The 22,629-nt window shown below is 42.8% G+C and overlaps 1 protein-coding gene across 3 annotated transcripts in view; it reads right to left on the bottom strand.

Annotated features, from left to right (window-relative positions):
* AK9 (adenylate kinase 9) overlaps positions 1-22,629 on the bottom strand; it is a 1,394,796-nt gene that overhangs the window by 1,031,707 nt on the left and 340,460 nt on the right. For all 3 annotated transcript variants that reach the window (XM_086926806.1, XM_086926808.1, XM_086926807.1), the window contains exons 18-19: positions 14,563-14,726; positions 1,081-1,237 (exon numbers count right to left, since the gene is read on the bottom strand). In XM_086926806.1, the coding sequence (XP_086782932.1) occupies positions 1,081-1,237; positions 14,563-14,726 (321 nt within the window). The remainder of the gene's footprint in view (positions 1-1,080; positions 1,238-14,562; positions 14,727-22,629) is intronic.

The following is a 22,629-nucleotide window of genomic DNA, read 5'->3' as shown; positions in this document are numbered from 1 at the left end:
ATCAAGGTGATTACTCTTCAGCGAAGCCCTTTGTCTGTCTGAGAAGCAGTTTCTGCATTAAATGAGTTGGCGAAAAACAAACTTACCGGTGTGGGCTCCTCATTACAGGCAAACTGTGTGATGATATATATATATATATACACACAACTTTTCCTCTGTGCTGAGGGGCCACCGACCCTGACAGGGCGGCTTCGGGATGCAGGAACGGAGCATCCTGCTTCTGACACACCAGTACAAACAAAATGCCAAGGCTTGACATCGGAGAAAACAGAGCTCTTTATTCAACACAGGGCTGCAGTTTTCAATCTCTTCCAAACGCGTTTCGGCTAATACGCCTTAATCATTGTTATATCAGGTAAATCCTTTTTTCCATTTCTGGATGAAGCGGGCGGGTCATGCCCCATTCTGCTATGACAAGGTGTGCTTGAAATGCATTGTTAGTTTAGCACCATGGGGTTTTGAGTCTTGTGTCACATAAGTTATGTGAGCATCAATTTCCTTTCGATCTGACCATTATGCCATTGTTTTAGTGGGCAAATGATAGAGATGGAGAGGCCGTTGATGGAAGATAGTGGAAGAAAACATTTCAGGATCCATTGTGGCGCCTGAAAGAGGTTCAAGTAAGGAATTGGAGGCAGTGCATTCTTCAGGTGAATTTACACACTGATTTGAGATCATTGGGGAGCTGGACCTCCTTCCCTGGAAAAAGAAGGCTGTAAAAGGAGACAAGGGACAGGGGAAACTAGTGTTATCACAGGATCAAACCTCCAAGACTTGTCAAATATTGTCTAGATTCCACCAATTTGAGGAGTAGCAGCAAAGGAAGGGAGAAAATTCTAAAAAGTTGCAGTTGAATGGTTAGAACCAGTCCTAAGTCTACCAGAAGGGCTGCAGGTGGCCCCAGGGATTACACAAAATGCAATACCACTCAGACCGTATTTTGACTGGGGCAGAACAGGTACATTGAAGTAAATGTACTGGGCACTACAAAGGCCTTTTGGCCTGACATTATGGTTCTGCTGTGCAACAATTCAGTTTGTTCCAATGAATTTTATTTTACAAATGTGAACTTTTACTCACCATCATTTTCTGTGTCATTCAAACAGATGACAATGTCCGGAATAAGTCCCTTCTCGGATATAGCTATCCAATGTTCTGGCAGTTTCGGAAGATTATCCAATATCCATCCACCAATTAGTGAAGTGCCGATTAATCTTTCCTTATTTTCCTCATTGAACTGAAAATAGGAAAATAATACCAATTCTTTCATTACATAGCACGCATATAAGAATATGAATTAGGAGAAAATAGCTTCATGGTAATTACTGTGCTCAAAACTACCCTATGGATACTGTCCAAGAGCGCGTCAACATTTCAAGATCCCACCAGCCCACATCGGATGCCAACATCCTTCTCAATGTTGCCAACACAGGCTTGAAATACATGCTGGACTCAATGCACTTTCTAAGCCATAACCATCGGCACTTTAGAACAACCAAGAACACTCAGAGAGCGAGGTACCAGTGATAGACAAGAAAAAATAACACTCTAATCCAACTCAAAGGACATCATTTTACGAAGCTAAAATAAGAAAATCACTCAAAGCTGCCAATCATTGTATCGATTCTTACCAAGGCCCTTCAAGCTTGCATTCAATAGACACCACATGTATTTCTTCCACACCAAAACAGATTACCAAATCAGATTCTACATAGACATCACAAAATCGAAAGCCACTATCCCATCATTCACAAAAGGCTTCACTCTCACATGGACAAATTCCTACCTCCTCGAGCGTGTTGAACTCACTTAACTTCCTCAACATACTCAAGGCCATGTCATATGGGCCAGATGTAGGTCGCCAAATACTGGTCGGTAACGGCCGATTTCGTCCGTTACCGACCGGTATTTGGAGATTGAGATGTAGGGGGCCTAATATTTACAGATTCGGTAAATTTACCGAATCTGTAAATCTAGATGTAGGTGGCACTGAAAACAGTGCCACAGGCCCTTAAGAATTCGTTATTTACAATGGAAATACTATTTCATAGTAAATAACGAATTCCTGTGTACATGCACATCTGTGCATGTACACCTGTGCCATGTGGCACACATACATGCCCTAGGGGCATGTATGTGTGTCACATGGAACACAAGCCAGAATCAGGTGTGCAACAGGGTGTCAAAGTGACACCCTGGCCCCCTTGACAATTCGGTAATTTTACCGAATCGGTATTTACCGATTCGGTAATTGACATTGATTCCTATGGGCCTCATGGCCCATAGGAATCAATGGCAATTACTGAATCGGTAAATACAGATTCGGTACTTACCGAATCATACCGATTCGGTAAAAATTACCGAATTATTACCTACATCTCATTTACCGAATCTAGAATACCGAATCGGTAAAATTCGGTATTCTAGAGTCGGTAAATGAGATTTACCTTCATCAGGCCCTATAATATAGTGCCTCCCTCAGCCAATTAATCTTTCTGTCAAGAAGCAGCGTGGAGGTACTCGTTACTGCTTAACGTGGTTCATGTATGGGGTAAGCAGTACTTTAAACACACTCACACTAAGCGGTTTTTCAAAGAAGAAAAGGCTGGTGGTCATTCCAGAATGCTGGTGCTGCTGACACATTTCAGACTGTATGCACAAGAAGGGTGGGCTGTGGCAGTACACTACCCATCAACTGCAATTCCCAAGGGCCACAAACTCTTTCATGTCCATATAGATGAAGATTTGACTGATTCATGTGACATTTTGTAAAGTGCGCAGCTAAGAATGTCCTGGTGCTAGCTGAAGGCAAGGCAAAAGTGTAGCGGAAGTTAGAAAGAAAATAGGAAGATTTTAGGAATTTACGAAAGAGTTAGGCTGTTGATGGAGCATCGAAAGGGCCGGAGAGTATTCCATGATTTTGCACTAAGAACTGACAAATGCAGCCTGGGATAAATATTTTTGCAAAATCTGGGAATTTAAAAAGAAAATGGCGAGAACTGGAGAAGGGCATTCTTGATTGAAAATGTGATCAAAAAGTGAAGACACCTGGTAAGAAGAAGAGGTCATTATTTCTTGGTGGCACAGAAATTTTGAAAGTGCACATTTTGCGGATGGGTAGCCAGGGGAGGATAATTAAATGATTGGATATTACAGAATATATGTTAAATCCAAGGATGAGGTGGGCAGTGGCATTTTGAATGTGCTGCAGTCGGGAGCTGGAACAAGCATTAAAATTCCATAATTGCGATTAGCAAATTGCTAATCGCAATTAAGGAATAATTTCCCATTCATGTCTATGGGCCAGGAGGCCCATAGGAATGAAGGGGAAATTGCGAATCGCAATTTGCTAATTGCAAATTGTGAATATTTTCAAGGGTGCAGGGGTGTCTCAAGAACACCCTGCTGCACCCCTGAAAATGACATGTGTGCGCATATGGCGCACATACATGCCCTAAGGGCATGTATGAGCGTCACATGGCACCTTTTGATTTGAAATTATTTTTTTTTTAAAGGAATTCGGAACTTACCACCAACTAGAAGTTGGTGGTAATTTGCGATTCCTTAAATGCAATCGTAAAATAAGGAATGGCAATTTTACCGATTCTTATTTTGCACCAAAAATGTTTCATACATACCATTTAGCGAAAATGGGTTAGCAAACGCCGGAATTGTGCGAATTTAGGCGTTTGCGAACCCATTTTGCCTTGATACATATGGCCCTAAGACAAGCCGAAAGTCACTGTCTATGTGCGAAATAATTGGCTTATCATCAGCATAAGCATAGAAGCATATCTGAAAAGAGAGAACGAGGAAAACAAGAGATATTAAAGGCAATAGGGCTGAGGGAGGAGAGTTGTGAACACACACGGAACCGGTTTAAATTAGGTTTGAAAAGGGGAAATGGTAACAATCTGGGAGCAATCAGCTAAGAACGAAGAAAGCCAATTCAACATGAGATCTTTTATGTCTATATTTTTGTGATGGCAAATAAGTGTGATAAGGGATATCATGCGAAATGCCACAGTGAGGTCCAATAACATAAGAGTGGCCAAGCCACCTGAGTCTAGCATTTGTCATCAGAGCTATAGACAATTACTATTTCCATGCTGTAGAAGGGGCAAAAACTGACTGAGAAGGGGCTAACATGTTACTGGCTACAACATATTGGGTGAGTCGCTACTTGCCAATGGACTCAGTTACTTTTGCTGTGAAAGGGAAAGAGAAATTAGTCTTTAGATGATAGACACGTTAGGGGAAACAGGTTTCTTTTTGAGTAAAGGAATGACAGGTGAGTTTTCTATTCTTTTGGGGCTTGGCCGGTGGCCGATTACTTATTATATAAGGTTGTGTAAGAAGGATATAAGAATGAGGGAAGACTTATGATGAGATGTATAGGTAAATGGGCCCAACTGGGATACAGAAGAAATGGATCTGATTGTGTTAGGATTGTGTTACGAGTTTGTTTGTATTTTTCAATTTCATAGTGTGTATTTTCTGAGAGCTTTTTTCTGCAACATGTTGACTTTTCCTTCTCTTATGTACCTCTGACATTTTTTGTTGGTTTCTTTGTGCCTTGGTAGGTGTCTTTTCACCTTCCTCTCAGTGAACCTGGAGGACAGTGGTGAGACTTCTGAGGGAGGTCACCCTTATTATCCCTTTCTAGAGAAGAAGAAGAATGAAAAGGAAGTGTGACCTGCCGTTAAAAGAAATCTCAGAACGTCACTTGGCAAGGCTAATAAATAGATATTTTCCAAGACTACTTTAAAGAGACATTATGTACAAAGAAAGCCTTCCTATCCTGAGGAAGAAACTTATAGATCTAAACATGTCCCTATTTGTAGGGGGGATTTGAACTTACTTACCAACTGCACACTCTGCACTTTAGTTGACTCACCTGTTAGAGCGAGTATTTTTGCCGGTCGTCATTTTGGGTGCAGTCTAGTCTTTTTTTCATTCAAACTATAAACACGAATGCTGGCACGACCACGCAAAGGATGTGTGCAATGAGCGCAGCAATGGCGCGCCTAAGACACGCCAAGGGCATGCCTGTCTCCACCCGTCTGAAGCTGGAATGCGCTGTGCGCCAGGACGCCTGGTCTTTTTTCAAATCTAAGGTACACGAGGGACTTATTACTAGAACTTTGTACTCTGGATAGGCCTAAATGCTGTAACTCTTGTGATTTTAATGTGAGCGCGTCACAATATCACTGCTCTACTGTTTTATGTTTTCATGTCAGATTTTATTACCTTTTCAACAAGTAATTCTCCCTCACCCTCCTCTCCTAAGGTTGTGGAGCCAAGACAAACTTCATTCACTCTAATGTATTATTTTAAACACTAGGTTATTGATTAAAATAAAGTTTGAATTTGTTGATTTTGTCAATCTCCATGGTCGAGACATAGTATTTGTAACAGAGACATGGGCTGACACTTCGTCAGGCCCTGATTTAAGATGAACAATCCCTAATGGATATGACATTTATAGAGTTGACAAACAACTTAGACGGGGGGTTGGAGGGATTTCAGTTGCCTTTCACAACCACCTTAGGGCTACATTCCAACTCGCGTCTCAGTTGGCTGGTGAAACGCCCATGTTCAAATTCAAATTTAACAACACAATTTTTTTTTTTTTTTTTTTTTCCGCGCCTGAATCGACCTAAGAGGTATCTCCGCGCTTTGCTCGCAAAAGGTTCTGGAATATGTTGACTCTGTGGAAACCACATGGAAGATTATGCTACCTTCAATAGTATTTTGGTGTATCGCCCTCTGGGCCAAAAGAGAGGTTCATTAGCTCCCTGCAGACATTCATTGAATCCTGCATGGAATTTTCCAATTTCACTCTTTTAGGAGATTTACATTTTTGCTTAGAGCTTGTGGATAATTAAGGCACTGACTATTTAGCTAACTGTCTGCAGCTTTGATCTTACTCAGATCGTTAATCTTCCCACTCATCCACCCTGTAACACTTTAGATCGAGTATTCACTAATAATTCGGACGTCAGATTTGATTAAGTTTTACCATTAACATGGTCTGACCATAATGCTGTTTTTATCAAAATTGTGGTTCCCACTAAAAAAATCCTGCAATTCTAGTTATTCTATATTTAAGTTTCGCCTATGGAAGAAAATTGATAAATCAGAACTTAAAAGCATTCTTAGAAGCTCTAATCCTATGTCTGACAGCAATATAGAATGCGCTGTCACTAAATACACCAATTGGATTGATTCTCTGTCACCTCACTGGCTCCTGAAAAAACAATGATAAATCACAAGAGGAAACCTCAGCCCCCTGGTATTCATCAGATCTAAAAAAAACTTACATTAAAATGCAGGGCTCAAAAATATAGGTGGAGGAAAAATACTGCCCTGAAGAAAGAAACAAATATACATCCCTTAGTAAGTACTATAAAGCCTTAATTGTTTCTTAAAGAATCAATTCCTCCAAAGATTTTACTAAAGAATTATTTAAGACAGTTATAACTCGGTCAAACTTTAATTAAGGCAAAGCTTTCATTCCAGATCAATCTTTTTGTAATAAGCTTGCAGACTAATTTCTGTCTAAGGTTAATATCATTTTAATGAATTTAACTCAAACAAGGAAGGTGCTTCCATGAAAGTCCAGGTCCCTGGTCCTGCAGTTTTACAAATTTTGATGCTGAGTAATAATTTGTTTACGAATATTTTTACACATTTCACCCCTCTTTTTTGGAAGAAAGAGTACTGAATTTGATTGAAACAATTAAATCTGGCTCCCCATTTGACCCTTGCCCTCCTCATGTTTTAAAGATTGTGTCTTCAGAGGCCTCGGTCTATCTTACTCAGCTGCTGAATAACATTCTAATCTCAGGCCACTTTCCGGAAGCCTGGAAAAAGGCCTTTGTGCTTCCTCTTTTAAAAAACCCTTCTTTTGATCCTGCTGATATGAAGAGGTTTTGGCCTTTTTCCAACCTTTCACTTCCTGCCAAGATTCTGGAGAGGCTACGAGTGAGGACATTATATCCTACGGGACGTTAACCATTTCCTGGATTCATCACAACATAGGTTTAGACTGCATCATTGTACGAAATCTGCCCTAGTTATTGCTACAGAAGAAATTAGGTCGGTCGACAGATGAAGTAGGACTGCACTGATTCTCTTTGATCTCTCGTACGCATTTGATACAGTTGATCATGTCTTGCTTATCAACTGGCTTGAGAGAATCGGCTTTCAAGGCGCAGCCCTTACCATCCTCAGATCCTTTCTATCTGCTAGAGAGCAAGTGGTGACTTTCATAGAGTTTGTTTTTGCTCTATTCTTTTCAACGTCTATCACTCCTCTAGCCAAACTTATTTGTACTAATGGTTTTCTGTTGTCTCATACACCGAGAACACTCAAATTGTAGTGTCAGTGTCATCCAATGTTGATGAGGTGGGCAACAAATTCAACAATTGCATGAGGCAAATTGGATGCAGGAGAATTGTGTGAAACTGAAGTCCAATAAAACAGAAGTTCTTCTTTGTGGAAATGATACCACCTTTTGGAATACCTCTTGGTGGCCTCCCCGCCCGGGCTCCAAGCTGGCTGTATGTACAATGCAGTAGTGACAACTCCTTTGTGTGAAGGCAGGGCACAGCCTAATCAGTTGCAAGTGAGACAGCACCCAGTTCTACCCACCCCTCATGCCAGTGGTGGCCCACGCAGGCACACCTAATCCCTCTCTTGTGTGGTTGTCTAGGAGGAATAAAGAAAGTTCATCTGCCAACTAAACTCAGTCATGTGACTCAGACCAAAGCTGCACGGACCAAGTAGGGCAGGAAGAACAAGTTACTTACCTTCTATAATGCTTTTTCTGGTGGATACAGATTCTGTCTGTAAATTGGCAGCATTGTTTATGCACCGCTGTGTCACAAACGTGACGCAACGACATTGCAAAAGTGTCATAAGGGGCTTGTATATCTGCCTCAGAGTCTTAAACGTAAGAAACCTTAAAGGGCCACTATGCAAAGGTTCAAAGGGTGAACCCATCAAAAACAGGCACTAGATTCAAATCCCACTGGTTGCAAAATAAAGGGAGTGGGAGGAAACCTATTAGTGAGACCCTTAATGAATCTCATAACTATGGAAGATTTAAACAACAAGGGTTGATCTGATAAGTAGAGAAAAGCAGACAAGGTGGATAAGTAGCCCTAAATAATTGCTACTGCACAACCCTGTTGCGTCAAAGAAAGAGAAAAACTGAGAACATCAGATAAATGCGCGTTTAAAGGTTCAATAGATTTCTCTCCACACCATTTCACAAATCTAGCCCACTTACCAGAATAAACAGATTAGGGGGAGTGTCTTCTGGATGTTACAATAATGCCCACTACATCCGGTGGGAGAGAGAACGAACTCAGGTTGCCCAATTCAATCTCCAGGCATGAAGGTACAGGCTCTGGAGGTGGGGGTCTATAACCTGTGATTGCGAGATGAGGTCTGCCCTGAGAGTGAGACGGAGAGGAAGGTGCAATGAGAGGTCTGTATACCACACACTTTGTGGCCAATGAGGGGCGCTCAATATGGGGCCAATCCGGGCGATCAATAGGACTTGGGCCCGGTCTTAGCGAATCTTCCTCAGAACTCAAGGACTCAAGGGTATGCAGGGAAATGCGTAAAGAAGCTGCGAGCCCCAATCTAACTGAAACGCGTCGCCCAACGCTCCCCAAGTCAGATACTGGATACTGCCAAATGAGGAGCAGTTTACATTCTCGTGTGCAGCAAACAGGTCCAATGGAGGGAACCCTCATAGCCTGAAACTATGAGGAACAACCTCCATATGTAGACGCCACTCGTGATAGGCCAAATATTGACGACTGAGACTGTCCGCATGCACATTCAGCTTCCCGGCTAGATGATTTGCGAAGTCGCAAATCAGATGGTCCTGAGCCCAGAACCAAAGTTGTAGAGCCTCCTTGCAGAGAAGATATGGCCCTACTCCTCCCTGTTTGTTGACGTACCTCATTGCGGTAGTGTTGTCTGTCAAAACGCTGAACCAGGAGCCAACTAAGAGCCAAAAGTATCACCCGCAATTCCAAAAGATTGATGTCAAACAATCCTTCCTCTGAAGACCAAAGACCCTTGACCTCCAGATCCCCGAGATGAGCTCCCCACCCTGGAGTGGAAGTATCCATTATCAATGTGACCACTGGAGACAGGTTGCTTGGAACACCCCACCAATGCAAATCTGCTGCAGTGTCTCTGGAGATTTTGGCCAATACCTTGAATTCTCTGTAGTGTTGAAACCTCTGCCCTTGGAGGCACCACTGGCGGGCCCTCATATGCCAGAGAGCATGGTTGACCAACAGTATGCAGGAAGCAAACAGACCGAGCAGGCGCAAGACCTTCAGGACTAAAGCAGCTGCTCCATTCTGAAAAAGTGAAATCATGGCCTGGATGTCTTGAATCTTCTGTGGAGACGGAAAGGCATGACACACAGTAGTGTCCAGTAATGCCCCTATTAACAGGTTGCGCTGAGAGGGCACCAAGTGAGATGTGGGTATGTTTATCAAAAACCCCAAGCTGAACAACAGCTGTATTGTTACCTGCAAATCTTTGGAGACTTTGCATTGAGCAGCAGGCATCCAGATAGGAAAAAACAGGAATCTCCAACCTTCTGAGATGTGCTGCCACCACTGCTATAATCTTTCTGAAGACTCAAAGTGTGGAAGTAAGATCGAAGGGGAGGACTGCAAACTGATAATGTGGAGACCCCACTGTAAACCAGAGATACTTCCGATGCAACTTCAAGATGGAAATGTGCAAATATAGATCATGCAAACCAATCAACACCATCCAGTCTTCCTTTTCCAGTGGGAGAAGAACCTGTGCTAGGGTCAACATTTTTAACTTCTCCTGTTTAAGGTAAAAATTAAAAACCCTGAGGTCGAGAATTGGCCGCAAACGACCATCCTTTTTGGGAATCAGGATGTAACAGGAGCTGCACCCCTGACCCCTTTCCTGCTCTGGAACAATCTTGATTGCACCCTTTTGAAGTAATAACAGCACTTCCTGTTGAAGAAACAGGAGATGCTCTTCCGAGCAAAGGCCTTGACGGGAAGGGAAAGGAGGGGGAAACTCCTTGAAGGGAAGGGCATACCCATTTTCTATAATGTTTTAAACCCAGAGGACTGTATTGACTGACCTCCAATGAGATAGGAAATAGGCCACCTAGCCCTCTCCCCCACGGGACATGCATGCTCTAAGATGTCGGAGTTAGAGCTGCTTCCCTAAACCAACAGTCAGAGAGGAGGAAGGGGAGGAGGTGGAGGAGGAGGAAACTTGTTGCCAGGCAGAACCCCACTGACGACCTCTGCCCCTTCCCCTGCAAGATCTATACAGAGGATTCGTCTGCTGCGTCTGCTGAAGCTGTTCTCTACTGCAAAAGGACTAGTTCTTTGCAAAGTAGAAAAACCTGCGAAAGGATCTATAGTCCTTGAGCTGTGTCAAAAGCCCCAGAACCTTGCTGTAGCTTAGCTGTCTTTGAAACGCTGCAGCGCAGAATCCACCTTCTTTCCAAACAAGCTGGACCCATCAAAGGGACAACCCAGAAATGTAGCCTGAACATAAGGTGAAAAGTCTGAACCACATAACCAGGCATGCCTTCTCGTCAGTACGGAAGATCGCATTGTCCTGGCTACAGAGTTCGCCGTGTCCAGGCTGGATTGGATTAGCTGGCGAGCAACAGCCGGGGCATCCGACAACAGTTCAGAAAAAAAGCCCTTGGATCTCCATGGGCAAGTCCATGAGGGCATGGATGTAATGACCCAAGAGAAATCTGGCATTCATGAATTTCAGGGCCATACTCCCTGATGAGAAAACTTTCTTGGTGTACTGTTTCAATATGTTTTGACTCCCTATCAGAAGGCTTAGATGGAAAAGACCCAGCAGAGAGCTTAGAAGAGCACCAAGCTTTCCAGTACAGGGTGCGCAGATAGAAAACTGGATCCCCAGGAGCCACCTTGTACCTCCTAGTCACTGTCCTGGAAACCACAGGGGAGGATATTGACTTTTGCCAAACATCCAAAATAGTCTCCGTTAAGGCCTCATCGAAGGGCAGCAATGGTTCTGAAGCAGAAGTAGATGAATGGAGCACCTCTGTAAGAATATATGATTTCAGTTCAGCTGTAGGCAGAGATAATACCAAAAGGTCAACAGATTTTCTAATCACTGTATGATAAGAAGTCACTTCAGGAGGTGGTAAGCCCTTAGGTGACGCCAATTCCCATTCAGGGGAGGTATTGAGGCCACTTGCCTCTACAAACTTTCAAATCAAGGGTTCAAGTTTCCCTTCTTCTGTCCCTTCCTACTCCTCAAGATATTTCTCTTTCTCCAATAGCCTCTGAGCCTCTCTCCGAGACCTTATCTTTGGAACCAGCGTTGGTGGCGCCAGACGCATCGTCTGTGATTTTGATACCGGTGTCGTAGGAGGATTCAAGGGAACAGGGTTCGAAACTGGTTGAGGACGTACTAGTGCTGGTTCAGATTCAGAAAGCTCCGGTGCAGAACCATCCAATGGAGCATGACCCACCAGAAAATCTGACAGCGTTGGCAGCCTCGGCGCCCGTAGAGACCAACTCCCTGGTGTCATAGGCATGAAAGGCAGACAGGGTGCATGAGGGAAATGAGGGGGACATAGTAAGCTAGAGGACCCATGGGGCCTGCAGGTGTACCAGATGGATTACCAAACATGGCATTTAAGAAATGCGAAGGATCTGATCCTGGAGTCGGGAACACAGGATAAGGATCCAGAACAAAGGGCTCTGGATCCATTCATGGAGGCAACAAATTTGGCTCTGGTTGTGTAGTCAGTGCTCGGGGCGGGGGAGCTGGAGTCAGAGATCTCAGCGCAGAAGGAGTAGAAACATTCTTTGCAGTTGGAGGAGTAACAGCCCTCACTGCCGGAGGGGAAGAATGGAAAAAGAGTTGGAGAAATCTCATCCTTATGATAGTGCCTTGGACTTAGAAGAACGAGGAAGAGAACCACGATGCTGCTTCTTCTCATGCTTCTTGGAGGATCTCAATGTATGGGACGTCGGCGTTTTAATCGGGTCCGAGATCTCCTGTGACCCCTCATCTGCCGCTTGGCCATGGCCATGAATAACTTGGCCTCCCCCCCCTTCAAGGCTTTTGAATTCATTTGCTTACACGAATTGCAGGTCCGGACGTCGTGATCCAGGGACAGGCACCACAAACAATTTTCATGAGGGTCAGTGATGGACATCTTACCTCTGCATTTTCTGCAGGGCTTGAATCCCGACTTCCTAGGAGTAGTCATCTTCAGCTGGCTTCAACGTCGCAACAACAGTATCAAACAAAACTCCCAGAAATGGAGAGCCTGGGAAAAAACCATCACACGTCAACGGAGCAGAAAAAAGGAAACTGATGTGAGCACGCCAACGAAGTCTTCTTATGGCCCGATGAAGTCACATGGAGTTTGACGTGAGAGAGCTGAGGAGAAAAGTTTCTGTGGAATGCTGCACATTGGGGTAATTCAAAAGATAAGGAATCAACAAGCAGATGTATCCATCAGAAAATGCAGACTTTCTGAAATTGCCATTTTTAAAATTGCAACTGAAATTTGCCCTTAGCATTAAAAAGGGTTTTAAATGATAATTTCTCAGACATCAATCATGAGACGTTTACCTGTTCCCAATCAAGTTAGCAGTTGAAATGTAATAAGGCAATGCAATGTTATCCTATGGGACCGATGGTGAACAGCAATGACAACGCGGGGATTACCCCGCACTGCCATTACAACGCAGGAATTACAACGAAAGTCGTTACATCGACTTTCGCTGGAGGGCGCTCTTGGATAGAGAATAGTTTAATTTTCTATTCAACTCCTTCCCTACTGTCAATGTGGGCTGGAGTTGGAATAGAAAATTAAACTATTCCACTATCCAGCGCCCTCCAGCGAAAGTCATTGTAACGACTTTCGTTGTAATTCCTGCGTTGTAATGGCACGAGTGGTAATACCACGCGTTGTCATGTCATACAACCGGGAAAGATAGGCCTCACAATAGTAAAAAACTAATTTAGGAGTTTTCACTACCATGATATGCAAACTTAAAAGTACATGTCGAACATTTTAATTATCATGCATCCTGCCCTAATGGTTACCTAGCGCCTACCACAGGGGTGACGTATATGCAATAAAATGGGAGTTTAAGGCTTGGCAAAGGGGGTATATTGATAAGTCAAATTGGCAGTTTAAAAGTACATTCAGGTTGCAATGGCAGGACTAAGACATGTTTCAGGGGATACTTAAACGGGAGTCAGAATAAGTGCTTCCGAGCCCGCTAGTAGCATTTATTTTAAGGGGTCTGGGTATATGATATACCACGTTACTAGGGACTAATTAGTCAAATAAACATGCCAATCAGTTTTAACCCTATTGTACCATGTCTTAGGGTATGAGTGCACATGCACTTTAGCATTGGCTAGCAGTGGTAAAGTGCACTGAGTTATAAGGCCACAACAAAAACAAATCTCAACAAAAATAGGAGGGTAAATGCAAAACGTTTGGGGGAAGACCACCCTAAGGCTGACAGGTCCAACACCTACCCAAAAATAAACAGAGTGATAACGGAGTGCAATCTCCAACTATTTACCCAGCAATCCACTGAATGCTATATAACTACCCTCCCATGGCTGACCAATATTTCTCTTCTATCTCTCTGTTCTGGCAAAACAATCTAACCATCATTTATATAATGTAGACAAGAACATCCTCGTCATAATTTTCACATTGCAATTCTAAATAATCATATGCATACTACTGTTTGACTGGCAAGGCTATCTATCTATCTATTCCCCTAAGTATTAGGATACTGTTTAAATACCACAAATTTACATAGGATCTGCATACCGGTCTGTGCATCTGATAATTAATAACAAGACGCCATGCTATAAGTTGCTAAACGTTGTACAATTGCTAACCCAGAATTATGATCATAGCAAAATACCCTGTTTCTGGTGATTTTCCTTTATTTTTACCTTCTGTTGTTTGATGTTCCCATATTACATGGTATTATATCTTAATTGGCAGATACGGGGTTGCCTCGTATTGCATTAATACAATAAACTCTTGAAATGAAAAAAAGCCAGTCACAATAATATTAAAGTGTTATCAGCTTTGCTTTGTTTCAGGCATGTACGCAGTGGTACTGCAAACTATGCTGTTATGCTGTGCGAACAGCTTTGATTTGGGTAAAAAGTAAATATTGCATTATATTTCTAGTAGTATACCTGGAAAGCCATTTTAAGCCATGACTGGAGCAGCTTTTCAACAATTCTTCTCGAAATTCTTAAAAGCCATAAATCTACACCTGTTAACAGGAGCATGTGTACATCTGTAGAAAGTACTGTTCATGACTCAGACACTAAAAGACAAAGGTTGAACTCGCTTCTAAGGATCAGTAAGACTGTAAGCCACTTTAGACCAAGCAACAGTATGGAACACCATGTGGTTTGAAAATTGTCTTCATATTTAGAAATGGCTGTATAAAAGAATGACAGCACTTCATTTTGTAGAGTCTTTACCTCCTTGATGGCTTTTTCAAGCACTTCAGCACATTCTTCTGGAGATAGGATAACTGGAATCTGCATTGCGAGTTTAAGTGCTTCCTCCACCATTGCCTGGACCTCTGGATGATCAGCTGTTACCTCCATTTCCGTTGACTGTGTCACGGTTGATTCCTCTGTTCCTGGTGTGAAAATATAGGTGCAATTCATGATCCTCAATATTTTTTTTGCCTATATGATCACCACGCAAAATCAATTTACAAATAGGCATTCTAAACGTGGGGATTTATGTATTGAATGTATGTATTTTGCAAAACGCTATGTCTACTTGGTGATATAGATATTGTTCACTAAGGGACTGTTTTACAAAACAATTTACGTCTGTAAACCTATGTTTAAAGACCTAAATAGCCCCATTTATGCTTGTCAGATATCCACAAAAGGATACATGGCAGGAGAAAATGTTTTACAATTGCGAAATTGTACACCATGATTGCATACAATTACACAGTAGAGAAACTAACACAAGGGATGGGGAGAGGGCTAATCATTGCATGACTGACTGACTTTTTCCCTTTCTGGAAAATTATCCAACCAAGGGCAAAAGAGCATCCACTGCTTGGGGGGGTGCGAGGAGGGGTTTGGGAAGGTGGTTTCTCCATGGAGAAAAATCCCTGTGGAGGAATAAAACGAAAAGTAAAACAAATTGCACTTCCGCAATTCAAAGTTATGCTATGCGTGCAGCTCTGATGTGAGTAAATAGAAAATATCACATGATAATTACCCTAGTATACCTGGAAAGTCATACTTGGTGTAGTTTCCAACGATACTACTCAAGAACGTTCGGAATTTTCAAAACGTATAAACCTACATCTGTGCACAGGAGCTTGAGGACATCTGTAATAATGTTTGTGACTCAGGCCCTAAATATCAAAAGTTGAACCAACACTTAATGATATTTCTAAAGTTTAGTAGATTTTTTTTCTAACATGTTTATATCAACATTTCAATCCCTATAAAAAAAAAAAAGTATTGTGGAGTCTTTAACCTTTTCGATGCTGATGACGGAACCGCTCCGTCATCAGCTGCGGTAGCGCTGTGGTGATGACGGAGCGGTTCCGTCATGGCCCGCTTGCCGCGCCTGCGCTGCATGGATTCGGCGCCTGCGCTGGGCGTTCCATTGAGCGGTTCCGTCACCAGCATGGACGCGCCGCGCAGCCGCCCCGCCCCCTTAGCGCTGCGGCGGAATAGCCGCCGCAGCAAAGGTGTTAATCCGGACCATACCGATAGCTACCTTTCATCATAAGCCAAGGGCACAAGGACTAATCTCTTGGCACCTACAATCCACCAACTTACTTCGATGACCATTCAGTGATCACATATTCTGAGGTATACATGTGTTGTAGTCCAGACAAAGGTTTTAGATTTTAGGTCAACATTTTTTGTTTTTACATACCATTGTGGACTATTATTCACCAGTCACAATCACTGCACCTACTTTTACTAATATTTTTTATATTGTAGATGCATGAATACATTCAGTGCATGTAGATATCTATTTGTATATGTGAATATATAAGTATATGTGCAACTATTAAACAGCTGGTTTTCAAAATCATCAACCAGATTGTTTTTCATTGAAGTACAGGCTTTGAGCTTCCATTGTTTAGAGTACTGACGGAAGTTGGAGCCATTGCCTATAGATGCTTTCTGGTTTTATTCAGCTACCTTCCCTGTCTATTTGACGGCTATAATCATGGTGATATGGTGTTCCATGATCTTGATTGTGCCCCTTGCATAACTCCTGAGTATGTTTTATTAGTCACGTTGGTGTATTTCCATTAACTTACATGGTGTTCTTAAACACACATTGTCAGAAAAAGAGTTGTTGGTTGAATGGGGTATGAGCCCTGGTCAAACAGCAACTACAATCCTAGTTGGGGTATGAAGCAGGCAATCCCTAAATCAACCTGTGCTCTTCCTCTGGTAGCTTGGCACAGAACAGGCTGACTTAACTTTAGAGGTAATGTGAAAAGAACAAGTTACTTACCTTCGGTAACGCTTTTTCTGGTAGATACAATATCTGCCTGTGGATTCCTCACCTTTTGAATATCCCCCTGCGTCAGCAACATTCGGAAATTCTTTTGTAGCTTCGCGCCGACGTGGACCCGGACGTCATAGAGGCACGGCATCGCTCGCGACTCCGCTGACGTCACCGACGCCTATAATAGGCCCACGCCGGCGTGATGACATCAGTTCCGCCATTTTTTCCGTGCCTTCGAGGCACACGGACGGACCAATGACAGTAGACATAAACACAGTATACGCACTACCAATATCAAGGTAACACACACAGTGTGAAATAAATGCAATAAAACATTTGACAATAAAATAAATACATAATAGAAACACTGGCATAGAAGAGTGGACAACGGGGAGGCGGGTGGGTCAGTGAGGAATCCACAGGCAGATATTGTATCTATCAGAAAAAGCGTTACCGAAGGTAAGTAACTTGTTCTTCTGATAGATACATCTGCCGTGTGGATTCCTCACCTTGTGAATAGAGTCCCACAGCAGTCCCCACTCCCGGAGGAGGGTGTCCACTCTTCTAAACCAGGAAATCCTGAAGGACAGAGCGCGCAAAGTGGCCGTCCCTCCTCACCTCGGAATCCGACGGATCCGCAATCGATTCTGAAGGAGCCGGAGCCGGCGTCGAACCCGAAGAAGAGATCCACGACGTCGATCAGGGTTCGGCTTCAAAGTTGATGGGACTGGCGTCGACAAATCGGAGACGCCGACCTCGGCGTCGAAGGCTTCGGAGTCGAAGGCCTCGCCGGATTCGGATAATGCCAATGCGGCGTCGGAGCCGGCATAAAGGGCTTAAAGGGCGCAGGTGCATAGGATTGAGGAGCACCCAGACCATATGCCATCGGACCCATGGGACCAGCAGGTGCCCCAGAGGGATACATAGCCCTTGAATAAATTCCGAACATCGCATTCAGGAAATGCGAAGGATCCTGACCTGGACCTGGGAAGGCTGGATACGAACCCCCAGGCGGATCTCGAGGGCGTGGAGTCAAAGCGGCTTTGACCTCCTCTTCAGGCTGGTGCACCGGAGTCGACTGACCTTCGGGCAACGGAGCCTCTCCCTCTCCAACCACCTCCTCCTTACCTTCATCCTCCCGACCTGAAAGATGGGATGGGTCCGGAGATGGAACAGCTTTCTGCTTCGGCGAACTCGGTGAATTCGCATTCGACGCCTCAGCCTCGGCATCCTGTTCCTCCGAAGACGAAGATACCACCACCTTCTCGACCAGCTTCACCTGCGACTTCGGCTTGGAACTCGACTCCTTTCTCGATCGATGTCGGGATTCATGGGTTCTCTTTTTATGCTTCTTTCTCGAAGACCTTGAAGCATGGGCTGAGGACAAATCCGATCGCGACCTCGAGCGAGACCTTGACCTCGAGCGTCGATTCCGCGATCTTGATTTCTTCTTTTCCTTTCCTTCTTTAAACTTGGCAACCAGAAGTTTTGCTTCCCTTTCCTGGAGGGCCTTTGGTGTCATCTTCCTGCAGGATTGGCAGTCCTCGACGTCGTGGTCGGAGCTCAGACACCACAAACAGCATTCATGTGGATCTGTGATGGAGATCACCTTATTACATTCTCCGCAGGCCTTAAACCCGGTCTTCTTCGAAGGACATGTCAAAAGAAAGTGAAGACAAAGAGACTAGAAACAAATAGCAAGTAACAAAGTTACAGCCAAGGCTACAGAGGATCCCAGAAAACCGTTAGCGTCGACGACGCGGAAAAAAGGGAACTGATGTCATCACGCCGGCGTGGGCCTATTATAGGCGTCGGTGACGTCAGCGGAGTCGCGAGCGATGCCGTGCCTTTATGACGTCCGGGTCCACGTCGGCGCGAAGCTACAAAAGAATTTCAGAATGTTGCTGACGCAGGGGGATATTCACAAGGTGAGGAATCCACACGGCAGATGTATCTATCAGAAGTATTTGTACAACACTTGAAACAGTAAAACAGTGAAAACACCACACAAAACTATTTCACACCAGGTTAGAAAAATCGAGCTTAATTTAATAAATAAAACAAGACCAAAATGTCAAAAAATCCAATACATAGAACTTGAGTTATAAATTTGTGACAGAATAAATAAACAAAAAAAGTGCTAAGAAACAGGACGCGCTAACTGGGGATATCTGGATGTGCTGGACTGGGACAATGGTATAAGTTCAGGCTGATCCCGATGAATCGTGGGCCGGCTACAGTGACCCAGTTAGGTCAGCTGAACAAAAGTACCTCAAATTGTGGTTGTGAAGCGTTTGTGTGGATGCCTGTCGAAGGTGCGTCGCACAGCAGAAGCAATGCATTGGTTCCGAGATGCAACAAGTGATGGAGCAAGGAATCGTATAAAAGAGACTTGCTCAGACGCAATCCTCTTACATAATCCCGTAACAAAGTATTAATAATGTTTGTAATACTAATTATGCACAACATTCCATATATTTCTAGATAGAAGAAGCTTGCCTATGTGTTTTACTAACAAATAACCCAAGTGTGATTAAAGATGGCTTCTAACTCGGGAAAATGTACTGCGCATGCATAAGCTGCATGATGTCATAACGCTTGGAGGGAAAATTCTGCATCTGTGCAATAGCATCTAGTATGGCCGCTTGGGAACTCATGTGCTAAGCATCTGCTTTGCTGAAACTAAACCGCGTTATATACAAAGTGCTAATGCATAAATAGTCTTTATAAGTAAATGGGATTAGAGTAGAGATAGGTGGTAAACAGTGAAACCATTTTAATCTGAATTTAATACTTTGACTTTTGACCTCTCTATTAGTTCATATTTGGGCCTCTGAAAGATGTTCAAGTCTGAGACCCACGTGGGTTTGCCCGCATGTGCCAGAGGGATAACTCCGAAGCAGTGAGCTCAAGTCTTAGGACTCGTCAAGGACATTCGCCACACATGTCCTGGGAACCAGCTGAACATTCTGAAGATTCAATGGACAACTGTGAAATTGTATACATTGTTGTCGATAAAGTTTACAAAGATGGGTGGGAAATAAAGCTTGGGAGAACAAATGAATAGGCGGGAACTTAAACAATTGAACTTAAGAAAAGTATTAAACTTAGCATGGTGTGATGATCATCCCCTCAGCTCGCCAATCAGAAATCGGAGTTTCATAAGGTTGAAACATTTAGGGGTGGTACATACCATTAAGAAAGTATAATTGGGATAGTTAGTTAGATTAATTAGAGCAGTCACAGGCAGAACACTGTGATACCGAGATACTGTCCGAATGCTGATCGAATACCTGAAAAGGAAGACTTAGAATTTCAAAGCAAAATAGAATTAGAAGAAGATTGCGGTTGAATCGAGGAGGTAACAGAATTAGAGGAAGATTGCAGAAGAATCGAGGAGGATGTTAGTATCAGAGAGGGGTAGGACGCAGGCGTCGAATCCAGAAGAGATCATCTGTCCTGTCCTATCCTGTCCTGAAGTACCTGTCACCTGCACTTTCTAGGGGGTCCATTTACTCTTGACCAGAGGGGTCTGCTTTTTGCACCATCCTAGGTAAATATAATTCTGTGTATTGTATCAATGTGCTTTCTCTCTCTCTCCTCTCTTTCCTGAGGTACTAGTTGTTGTGAAATCTTTTTTTAAATTGAATAGACCAATCTTACTTCCTCTGAAAGATGGAGTTAACACTGTAATTTGTTTTTCTCTTATGATTAATTTGATAAACATTTAAACCTTACCTGAGTCTGTGGTTATTCAATGAGATAATTAGGTAAATTAACATATTTCATGATCATCAAATCCTAATCAACTAAAATAGATCCATTAGTTATGGAAAGTAATAGATTTAAGAATTGACAAGCAAATGAACCTACAATTTTAGCCCTACAAATTGATCCCCGGTGGTGTTCTCCGGCCTATACGAGTGAGTGTGTTTATGGGCCCAGAGGAGAATATAGTGATAGATGTCCGCAGGTTGGTAGCCCGCTGGATCATTTTGCTGGTAGCAGAGGTATGGTTTTTATTGTTTAGTTTGGTGATTATTGGTTATCGATTTATGTTTTAACAAAAATGTTCGTATATTGTTTCATGTTGTCTGGAAATTCCCGGGAAATGTGTAGCAGGTGGTGAATGGAAGTCACAATGCAGTGAGGTTATTCGTCTATTTTAGTAATTGAGTTCTGTGAAAAAGTGAGAGTGATTGTTAGCAAAGAGTTCGCTGGTGAAACTTTAGGATTTATTTCACCTAGAAATGTTAATACTAAAGGAGTAGCAGGTTATTCTGAGCTTGGGTGAAGAGTAAACGGAAGGTTTTACTTGCAGTGTACAAAGAGTAAGCGGAAGGTTTAACTTGTAGCAAAAGAAATCAACCGTTCTTTTAGTTTTATGAAACAGATGGAGTAGCAAATGATTTTATGTTGTTATTAATGAAAATGTTGGTAAAGGTTAAGGGAAAATAAATGTTTCTATTACCTTGTGAAGGGAGGGTCAGCTGCTGGAGTTACAATGATGTCACAGAGTGGCGTGCTGGGATTAGTTGAAACAGCGGTTGTGTGATTTTTGGAGGCTTTGTAAAGGAGGGGCCAGTAGTGAGGAGTGATACTAACGATAGAGCTACGCTAGTATTGGTTAAACAAATTTAGGAAATGTTAGCGTGATTGGGTGAAAGAATAAAAGCTGCAATAGGATTAGAGAACCTGAGTGTAAACAGAAAGACTAATTGGTTGACAAATTAGAAGCGGTTATAATGATAGATAGTGGAGTTTGTATGTGGAAATACAATCCAACATTAAGAGGGAATCGCCCAGACAGAAGATATTTAGGTTTTGCAAGACAAGAACATATAAGAGGACCTTCTCATAAAATGTATGGAGAGAAAAGTAAAATGTCACTTATGCAGAAAAGAAAAAATAATTTCAAGAAAAATAAACCCATTAAGACTGGAGAAGGAATTCTTATCCCACCACCAAAGACTCCTGCCTCATTTATGATGATGGAAAGAGGTTATCATACCTGTGCATGGTTAGAAAATTGGATTGAGTATACAAAAGATGACAGAATATTAGCTTTCCCAGAAATTGATATGTTTAATGGGAGAATTCTTCAGAATTTAAGGACAAGACAGATCTAGAAGTACTAGGGGTTATAGAGGATTCTATCCTAAAAAGATGTGTGAATCACGTGAGGATCAGATGAAACAATGGTCAAAAACTATGCTCACAGAAGGACTGTATCCTGTATTAATGTTAGAGGAACAGTCGGCACAATGTACTTCCACTCAAAAAGGACACCACACCGTATTTATAAAAAGATAGTAAAGCTTTATCTTTCCTTCAAATTTTGCTTAGATGCATCAGCATTAACATGTCATCATTACAAATGTTTCACCATTAGAATTCCTGTCTCCTATTTTCCAGGTTAGTGCATTAGCTCCAATCACACTAGTGAATCTTACTTATTTACAGCACCAACAGCAGTTTAAAATGTACATTCATTTAAACCCAACACTCATTTGAACACTAGGAGCGAATAGAGGAGGGCTGAAAGGCAAATCAGAAGAACGCCTCTTAGTTTGAGTCCAGCATTTGGTTATATCAACTGTCAAACCAAGCAGTGCCTACAAAGGAACAATGCAATAGATTACGTTAATTCATTAGTGCAAAGTGTCCATGCGAAAGGTTTTCAGTTAGCACAGTCAGAGCATACTTTTGCTTTAGTAGAACAATAGAATTCCTGCGTTAAACCCAGTACGAGTACACGTTGCTTGTGGAAGGAAGGCATGTCACCTAGAGATTATTTGGCAATGCTCTGTTTCTTTGAATAACCTCAATTCTGATAGAAAGAAAATAAAGTACCTCACATATGGGTCAGCATTTGCCACTGGAGTCGTGCTTCTTCCCCCCTCCCTTTTCCTCGGCTACTCCCTGCTCCCTCCTACCAGGAAAATCCCAGCGTGCTGACTGTTCAAAGGCCAAGAGAAGGGGTTAAGTTTCTTAGTAAGGCCAGTCACTGAAAGCAAGCCCCTGGTGGTTGAATCTTCACC

This window comes from Lissotriton vulgaris, chromosome 6 (assembly GCF_964263255.1).
Source record: "Lissotriton vulgaris chromosome 6, aLisVul1.2, whole genome shotgun sequence".
Lineage (NCBI taxonomy): Eukaryota > Metazoa > Chordata > Amphibia > Caudata > Salamandridae > Lissotriton > Lissotriton vulgaris.
This window is presented reverse-complemented; position numbering and strand designations above follow the sequence as displayed.